Genomic DNA, 10,694 nt, shown 5'->3' with positions numbered 1-10,694 from the left:
GTGACTGTTTTAATAAGAATAACAGTTTTAAATCTTAGTATGTGTTATCTAATCCCGTATAAAAAATCTAGCAAGATATTGAACTTATCTGGTCAGCGATAATCTCCGTCCGTATTCATCGAAAGACATTAGGTCAATAAGCCATATATGGAAGTTGCACGCTTATTGCACGGTACGGTACGCTTTTTTGTCCGTCTGGAGGCGGGTCTTGCATAAATTATCTTGCACGCTTTTTGCACGATACGCTTCGCTTTGTGAACGGTACGGTTCGCTTTGTGAACGGTACGGTTCGTTTTGTGAACGGTACGGTACGCTTTGTGAACGGTACGTTTCGTTTTGTGAACGGTACGGTTCGTTTCTTGCACGGAACGGTACGGTTCGTTTTAGAGGTGTAGTAGCACGTTTCAGGGTCTGTACTTTAAACGGAATCAACAGTGTCGATTCTGGATAGGTAACTTCTCCATTAAATGTAGCTTATCATGTTCATCATTTTCCCCTTTTTACTGTAATAAAACTATAAGGTATTAATAAAGATGCGCAGTATTAAAACTTTGCGAATATTTATGATATGCATTCCAATTTCAAAAAGATATGGATAACAGTTTGGTATTGAAGGCGATACATTGACGGTTTGTTATTGTCATCTTTTTTTCATTAAGCAGTTAAATATACTCACGTTTCAGAGTAAGCTCCGTCAGTCATGCGTGTGTAAATGGTTTCTTACAAACAAATCTAAATATACAAAGAAGGGAAATTTCAAGCTAAAGAAGAATGAACAATTGGGTTAAAAATACGTAATAACATAAAAATATATGCACACAATGTTTTAAAAAACAAAATGCTTAGTTCAAAACATATTAATCTTAAACATAATCTTAAACATATAGCATGCACAACTTAAGGATGACCCGTTTCTACATCTTAAACAGGTAAAGTGTGCATCAATACTACTGCAAACTCCACATTCGAACGCAAGATTGAGAAGAAAAGTAATATTTTGTTATGAAATAAATATACAAAAAATTGTTTTATTTATTAAAGACGAATTAAAAGTATTAAAAATACCGTATTCCATTAACAATTAAACAATATTTAATTAAACTATGAGTGAAAGACATTAAAAAAGAAGCAGCGTTCATTCAAATGAAACATTAATTTATGTAGATCTGAATAAAATTAAACTAAAATAAATAATTGCAGAAGACTGATGACAGACACTAAAACCGTTAGGGCTTGAAATTCAAAAGCTCTAAAATTACTTTTATACCAAAAAGGCATTATTCAGAAAAATTGTTCTTTATATACTCTAACGACAACATTTTAACACTTACCCATCATGCACTTTGTGTATTAGTCCCCGTTGTTTCATACATACCAGATTTCTCCAAACAATAACGCGACAACGCGTTGTAATGCATATACAAATCAAAGTTATTCGTGGTTATTTTTATTTACCAGATTTTTTTAAAATTGTTTTTGTAAAAGCTGTTTTAAACTATATCAAAGTAATGTAATGCATCATACACCCAAGAAACAATTCTACCATAGTGTCGTTGATTTATTATCACAAAAGAGTAGCCTTTATGTGCATTCATGTTCATGCAAACTCCAACTTTGTTCCCCATATAATGTGTGCTTTGTCATCTGTTTATCTGTTTGTGTTTGTTTGTTTCTCTTGTTGTTTCTATTGTAAAATAAAAGGAAAAAATGTGTATATTCTTACCTATGGACATTTCATTGGCCTCTGATGTACTCAAATCAGGTAAGTTATATTACAGTTTTATTTTACCCGTCAATATTTAAAAAAGAATATTTTTAACACGAATAAAATGTCAAGAAAAATTAAATATTTATTTTCAAATATCCCCTTATACGAAATCATGTTTTAAACTTTTCTTTAAAGGACGTTTGAATGAAAATCGACAGTTTTCAAAGCTTACATTTCAAAATTAAATGAAAATGTGTATGAAAATAAAAATACTTTTTTGACAGAAGTATCCAATCCAGCCAGGACGGCAGCCATAATCACATGAACCATTGATATCGTTACAACCATTACACGTGTAACTGTTGATACATGTCTCCGAACAGTCTTGTCCAAAATATCCAACGGGGCAAGCTGACATAAACCAAATGTGTTATGTACTTAGTATTGATTACTATAGACTGTTTCATTCTTCTTACAAATAAATTACACGCATTATTTATCATTTTCTCCTATGTTATGTATCTTATATGTATTTACTCACGAGTTTTACACAAGTTCCCTTGAAAGTCAGCATCACATCCTGTCAAACAAGTCCCATTGTTGATGGAACACTTGTTTACGTCACGACAGTGTCCACAGATTTCATTGCAGTCGTAACCATACGACCCTCTGTCACATGCTACAAGTTTAAAATCATTTGAATTATAAGTAAAAATAAGTGTATTAATAAATTAAGTTGCAAGTATAGAAGGGTGTCCATTATACATATGTGACTAGCTAACTTTTATTATCATGGACTGCAGTCTCCAATCAAAGTACTGAAGTACTGTCGGGAGTTGATTTTATTGATTATTATCAATTTTAAAAGTAACGATATGTTATTTTTAATGGCAAGTAGTTTCTAATCTGTATTTGAATTACTCACATTTTCATAATATGAATTCTCGAACTTTTCCGACAAGAATTTCGAGAAAACTCCGTATGAATCATGTTGTATAATATTTAAAGATAAAATTAATTCTATCAAACTGTTTGTCAGTAATCGTTTTGTTTCTAAAAATTGTACACGTCTGGACCCAATCAATATTAAACTCTAGTCTCGTTCAACCAGACGCTCGGCTGTCTCCGTTAAATTCTGACAACCAAGAGAGACTCTCTGTTTGTCGGAAATTTACGGAGACAGCCGAGCGTCTGGATGAACGAGACTATATTTAACTCTGGCGTAGGAATACATGCAACTACAAAAAACAATTAAATTGTTCATACTATTTAAAATCTGACTATTTTCACGGTATTTATAAATACGTTTCTTTCAGAAAACAATGGTACAGCATACTGTACACCGAATTTATTTATTATTTTCAAGATCTACCTCTTGTCAGCGGTGATTATTTGTGCTTAGGTCCAAACGTTGTTTCACTTTCGGTTTGCCAGAGTTACTGCATAGGAGAGTTGATTAAAATCAACTCCCAAAATCTAGATCACATTATTTTCTCAGCCTTTTATTTAAATTGATGTCAAATTTAATGTAGGTTTGCAGATTATTGTCCATTTTTTATACAATATTAATGAAATGAATTAATTAAAAGGCGGATCAAACTTTGCAAAATAAATTTGAGATGCATCAGGACATTGTACTTATAATTTTGTTCCTTGGCTTTGGATACGTTTTCCGAACGACCACGCTGTTAAACATAAATTGCACTCTAAGTATCAGGCTTTCTGTTCATCGGAAATATATATCCGAGTTCCATTTTATTGTTGTAACGATTTGAAGTCGACAAAGACGTGACCAAAAAACTCTGAATTAAACAAGGTGGAATAATTGCTGTATACATGTATAGAGTTAATTACCTGGTCGGGGGGGGGGGGGGGGTGTTACTTGTTGGGAGAAGTTGATAATGGTTCATTATGTGAAGTTCAGGCTGCTCTTAACAAACACTTACATTGCATATTTTTATCTAATATCAAATGTATTTATAACACACTCAGTAATGAATACAAGGTTTTTACATGTGCGATAAAGCTAACTTTATAATAACTGCACATCCTCAAGGGCTGATAGAGATTCTGTAAGGCTGAAGGGCAGAAGGGCTTGTACGTATCGGTATAGCACCGTTTTTTGAAACTCCTTTTATTCTTTCAACTTCAGAATTTGGTGGACATTTTAAATCAATGATCCATACCTCACAAAACAATGTTTGACCTAATTCAAGCGTTATTATATTTTCATGGAATTTAGGACAAGTACATGCATTAGATATGTATATACTAAGTATGAAATAAATAAAATAACACAATAAAATTATATTTGACATCCAGAGTTTACTCTTAGGTTACCAGATATGGATCATGCAGTTAAGTTGATTGTCATATTGGTAAAGAAACATATTTTTCAAAAGTCGAGAAAAGACATAATGCTATGTTTGGCAACGGAAATGTTCTACTTGCAAACCTGATGTTATATTGAAAAAGAACTGTTTCTTACAAAAGACTAAAAAATGATGGTCATCATAAATTTGTAGTTTTTTCTATAAATATTTAATTCACGTAATACATATGTTGTGGTTTACTTCTTATTCCTGGGTAAATGTATCGTATACTGGGTGTATCTATGTAGGTAGGTGTATATTATTAATACATGATACCGATTTCTTGTGTGTGAGAGTCTGTAAAAAAAGTGGTATTTTATCTGTTAAAAAATGTTAAAAATAAAGTAAATAAATAGGAAAACAAGTGAAAAGCTGTCAATATGACAGCAAACCAGGTTTTCTTTAATGTGAACTGTATCCATATCCATTTTTCCATGAATTAATAAACACTACCTACTGTATCCAATGAAATCGACTACCCTTTATGCAATATTTTGCCAGAAAATGACAGAGTTCAAAAGCTGGTATTTTTTATATAAATTATCAGAAACAAAATCATAGCAATATGCACACCTCTTCTATATCTACAATTGATCTGCAAAAGAACAACTTCCTATCTTGAAAATTTAAGGAGGAGTTATCCGTAAAATAAGGGTACCCTGTATGCAATATTTTAAATTGCCAAGAAATGACTAAGTTTAAAAGCCGGTATTTTTTTCATTAATTATCAGATATAAATATCATAGCAATACGCACACTTCTAATATCTGTACAATTATTCTGCAAAAGAACAACTTCCTATCTTGAAAACTGTAGGAGAAATTATCCGTACAATGAGGGTACCCTTTTGGCAGCCGCCAACCCGCCCGCGCGCCATTTTCACAATTTCAATAACCGGATTATTATTGGAAAACCCGGTTAAAAAATATTGTATAACACCAACCATTTTCCATATTACACCCTGCATCAGCCCACGACTAAATTATCGCCTTGGGTCTTTGGCTCTCTGGCTAATATTTGTGGTGTCTAAGGATAGTATTGGGTGTGATGAGGAGAAAAGTTTCCATTACACAAGCGATACATCCAGTTAAGGAAGTCTAACTGTTGAAAGAACGCTTGTTTTCGTCATTTAATATGTGTTTATTTATCCACACACTTACCAGTTTTACACAAGTCTCCTTTAAAACCAACATCACATCCAGTTAAACAAGTCCCATTGTTGATGGAGCACTGGTTAACGTCACGGCAGTTTCCACATGCTACTTTGCAGCCAGCACCATACGTTCCTCCTTCACAAACTATCGAAACAAAACAATTTCTTATGGGATATAATCAAACATGATGTATTAATTTTTACTTTATTGTATTCTGATCAAGGCTGAAAAACAACCAAAAAGAGAAATAACACTATGTTGTAGCTGCATGTTCATTAGTATTAAATAACTATATGTATGACAACTGAAAATCATTTACCCATCGAGCCAGAAATCTGCAAATTTACCCATTTCACATCGGTGACCTTTGTACCCAGGTTTACAGCCCTGACAGGTGCCCGTCTCTATGTGACAGTACTGACAGTTAACGTCTGAACAGGGAACAGAACAGTTGGACCCAAAATATCCGGTAGCGGGACATCCTTCAATTTGTACAATGGTAATATGATCATATGTAAAATGACATTTTTCACTTCAAAGTAACTATTCGTGAGTTACATAATGGTAATTAAATGATGCATATTATAATGCATACGCATCATGAACTTACTATTTATTTTGATATTGTTCATTTCAATCTCTTATGTAGCATTGTGAGGAGGCACCATAAACAAACAATTATTATTGTTTAATGTGCAATTATGATGTTTAAACTAATGGTTATTGTTCTGTGGGGAAAAACAACTGTAAATATATCAGAAACACAATATGTAGATATCATACTAAAGTCAGTCAGCTTTAATGATTTTGGCAAATCACCGTCACTCTCATTTTATTTACATTTTCATTTAAAGAATGAAGAACTCTCACCATACACCTCCACTTCACAGAGGTCATTGGCAACACTGTCAGAGTAACCGTCAGGGTAGGTAACTCCTGGTAGTCTCTCGTTATAGTAGATGATGTACTGTCCATGTACAGGACAGGTGGTGGTGAAGACAGAAGGTAAGGTGTCTAGTGTAAAGTTGTCGTCTTTGTAACACAGTGTTCCCTGTAGTCTGTCTGTTGTGTTGGAGACGTACACAGAGAATCCAAGGAAGCTTTTAATGTTCCTATTATAAGGACCTACAAGAACAATTTAACACAATTAATTTAGATGGAATAACATATGTTGCTGAATAAAAACATAAGGATAAATGATTCTCGACACGGTCTATACACAAGTATGGTTGACACACAATATATGCACAAATGAAGTGGGCATGTAGATATAATTCATGTCGATTAAATATCGGTGATGCCTTTTTAAAGCATGTAACGATGTTTTACAACAGAGCATACACGTTTTATGCAGTTAATTATATTGTTAAAAGGATCAACAATGAAACAAAAAAAGATTTGTAAGGGTATCCATACTAATAATACAAAATCACTTCATGCCCCTACCACCTACTGTAGATAGCAATAGCAATACTACATTCTATTCATTGTATCCTTGACAACTCTGTCTGGTTTAAAAGTGTGTTGTCACCTAAACCTAAGCAGCTTTAGTGAATACCTGAACGTATGCATGAAGAATACACGATTATTATAGTTGTCGACTTAAAATTGAACGCATTTTTCTACTGAAGCTTTCTTTATCGTGCCAATATACCGACCGCGACGCATGTCCTTATGTTACGACACAAGGACACGACTAGTCTCTAGATCTGTAATTAATTGTTTCGTTACTTTATGCAATTCTTGTTAAAAATGTTGCTATTAAACGATATTTCCATAACTATTAAAGTGGCTTAAACGATTTGACTTAAAAATTAATAAAGTGCGTCCTCTTTCCAAGTCAAAGAAGTGTAAAAAGTTGGATATTTTTTACTGTGACGGTTATCTTTAAATCTTCACTTCAACAAAAGTTATGCTCCCAGAAATGATTTAGAGAATCGTCTGAACGAATATAAGATTTCAATTTCTCTGATAATTTTGTTATAAGTCCGACCAGAGGTTGGGAGGGAGGGAGGGGGGGGGGGGGGCGTCATCATGTCAGGCTAAACTAACGTCGTTATCAAATAAAGGCAATTTGGAATTAAAGTGAACTTTTATATAAACATAAGAAAAAAAGTTCTTACCAAGAAGATGCCAATATAGCGCTGTCTTTTCGTTGTTTATCATCCTGATAAATACATCAACACTGACAAACATGTTATATTGTTTGGGTTTCTGATGATATACGGGACAAGACCCCTAAACTGTCTCATTATAAATAATAACACCGAAATATACGTTTAACAAAACCTTATCAATAACGAGAATCAGTAAACGTGACTATACCCCATGGTTGATTGCGCGTGAAGAAGTAGATGGTGATGTGGTGGATGCTGTGGATGGTGGTCAGGTTCACCCACCAGGTGGCGGTTTGTCTGTCCAGTGATACAGCACATTGACCTCCCAATATACTCAGGTCTGATTTATGTCCGTCTACAGCGTTACTGGCGTCCCCTTTGTCGTAATCTCCGTTATCAACGTATGGGTACTGTTGGTATGCTGGTTTGTTGAGGGCGACATTAACTTTGAAGATAAACACACATGTTCTTACAACATTACTATCGTGATGATGTCAACTCGTGATTCTAATAGCTTATAATACATGTATGCATGTATTGAACATTCAAATGCAGTTGTTAAAACGATTTGAAAGTATCAATTTTCTCTAGCAAAGCCTATAAATATATAAAATCCTAATGTAGTTCAAGCGATAAAAGAACCTAAGTAACCAGTGTTATAAATATTATAAATAAAAATTTCATATCTGATAGAATAACATTGAAGTTTAAAAAAAGAAATTCCTATGGATATATTGATGCTAAATGAGTTTGTTTTAATGTAAATTGTGTATACTGTGTATATATCTATATTTTATACAATGAACTTTTAGTGTCTCAAGATTGAAGAGTTAAAAACAGTGCGTAGAAGATGAGACAACATAAGGTTAGAGACTGGAAAAAGAAGTACCCCCCCCCCCCCAACGGAAAGACACGTGTACTATCGAACACATACACTAAATGAAATGCAGTTGATTAGCTGCTTTAATTTTTTTTTTCTAGTTTAGTCTGTATATATTTCAAATGTAGTACAATCAGGGAAAGTACTTACACATAAAATATAAAAGTTGCAGCATTAAGGCATGAATCATGGTAGGTGCCAGCACGATAAAGAACCCTTACTTGTCATTGTGACTAACTACCGAACCATTGACCTTTTCCCGGCATCAAGTTACAGTAGAAACTTGATATTTCCTTTTTCAATATATTTCTTTGAAGTACGTTAAGCATATAGCCTTTAAAATATTTGTAGTTAATATGTAAATACTCTTTGAGTGTGGAGATTGGTTTTAGAATGTAGTATTGCTATTGTTATCTTAACAATAATTTCTGGGAAATTCACTAAACGCCCTTGTTTTTTACATTTTATTCTTTTAAATTCCATTTGATGGTTTGGTTCAATTCTTGTAAAGTATCCCAAAACAACCTCACTTGGAAAATATCATGATATTTGGAAATGTACATAAATTGGACTCACCGTATGCCTGGGATACTGTAAGCAGACACAACAACACAGTGAGGACATCGTGGGGATACCCAGCGTTTCCGGACAGGGACACCATGATGTTGTCAATCTGGTCAAACTATATAACTCTATGAGTATAGATTTGTATGCCTAACAGAAATAACAAAGCAAATAAAAAGTATACATTCGTCTGAGAAGACAGATGTAGACAGTCTGTATATGTATTTGTTTAGAAGTTTAAGTAGACGAGGGGTGTGTGTGTGGCTAGTGAAGGCGCAGACTCAATGATCACGTGACGAGGAAGTAAAACAATAAATATTTAGAGCTTAATACGATGTTCAATGACTAGCTGTCAATCTTTATTAAAACAAGTAGACCTTTATGAGATTTTTTCTTCATTTGAAAATTTTAAGGTCGTCCATCCATAAATATCATATTTCATATCTAATAGATTGCAGGTTTGATCACTAAAACCTTATTGTGATTTTAAGGAGTTTATTAAATTATACAGATTCACCTTTGAAATCTTTTTTAAAAAAAATAATATTAATATATTTATTCTATGTTGTAGTTAACATTGAAGTCTACGGGGAAAAATGCATTAAATATATTGCTTTAGTACATGCAATTTTCTCACATTTCTCTTGGTAAAAAGTTGCAAAAGCTTTCCCTTTCTTCGAATATGCTAAAATAATTCATAGTTTACCATACATATTTTCAAAAAATGTTTTTTATATAAATTTTCCTAAAGGGCAGACATCTCTTTAAAAAAAAAATTAAGTGCAAAAAGTTCATTTAATTGACTACATACATACACGTACGCGAGTTTGGTTTATGTCAGCCTCATAATAGTTTTAAAGCACGTATTTGATGCAGTATAAATTAATCAAAATTGTTAAATTTGCATTAGTTATGGATGGACTGCGTTTAAGCGATATAGTCTGAATATAATATGATATAATACACACATGTATATGTATGAAAGGTTGTTGATGTAGTCGAGTTACTGCACACGTACGTTACTCGGTCTATGTCTGAATTAGTACTACCATAATGTTCACCTTACTTATTTGTTTAAGGTCACATTAAACGATACCCAGAGTATGTTGAGTAATATTCTTTGAAATCATTTAATTTCATGGGGGCCAATTTTCGTGAATTGTTGTTTTTTGTTTTGTTTTTGTTTTTGTTTTGTTTTTTGCTTATTTGTGGGAATGTAATTTTTCGTGGATGCGTCAATTTCGGTAAAAAAGACAACTCTTTCTAAATGTGCTTTCGTTGAGGATGTTAATTCGTGAGGTAGGGCTACCCACAGATACTATGAAAATTGAGCCACCATGCAATTTAATGATTTCACAGTATAGATAATTCAAAAAAATAACTTGCATTTAGGGAGGGTAACGCTGGTAAAAACAAACTGTTTTTAAGATACACACGAGTTTGCATTGTGTAAGAGTATATAGGTAGCTTCGCCAAATGAAAACGAGTTGGCCAATCACACAGTTTGTACACCAGAGGCATGTATTGTTTATACATAATGACATAACGTGCTGATCTTTAGAGCGCCAAAGTAATACATCTAACATTATATTTTAGAATGTGATGCATTATCACAAGTCCGGGACAAGCTTATAGACAAACCTGTTTCGGCTAGACCAAATGTGCTAAAATTTTCGTACCTTATGGCAGCATGCAACATGAAATTGTTGAGAAAATTGTGTTTGTTTATAAGAAAGATATACGAGGTACTCTGTCGTCTATGAGGTTCATTTTGTATAATTTTTCCCAACTTTATAACCCTTATATTTATATATGTTTACCTCTGACCATTTCTTTTTGTATATTTTAATGTTATTTTTGTCCTCATGTACCATATGTTTGAAATAGTTTTTAACGATT

General features: G+C 33.2%; 1 protein-coding gene across 1 annotated transcript in view; it reads right to left on the bottom strand.

Moving 5' to 3' along the window:
• Positions 1-417: 417 nt before the first annotated feature.
• Positions 418-10,694, bottom strand: part of LOC109618231 (scavenger receptor class F member 1-like) — a 248,321-nt gene continuing 238,044 nt past the window's right edge. The window contains exons 7-9 of the mRNA XM_066065508.1: positions 2,250-2,387; positions 1,982-2,119; positions 418-1,684 (exon numbers count right to left, since the gene is read on the bottom strand). Of these exons, the coding sequence (XP_065921580.1) occupies positions 1,641-1,684; positions 1,982-2,119; positions 2,250-2,387 (320 nt within the window). The 3' untranslated portion in view covers positions 418-1,640. The remainder of the gene's footprint in view (positions 1,685-1,981; positions 2,120-2,249; positions 2,388-10,694) is intronic.

Source organism: Magallana gigas, chromosome 1 (genome assembly GCF_963853765.1).
Source record: "Magallana gigas chromosome 1, xbMagGiga1.1, whole genome shotgun sequence".
NCBI classification, from domain to species: domain Eukaryota; kingdom Metazoa; phylum Mollusca; class Bivalvia; order Ostreida; family Ostreidae; genus Magallana; species Magallana gigas.
Note: the sequence above shows the minus strand (reverse complement) of the source record. Positions and strands in the feature narration are given on the sequence as shown.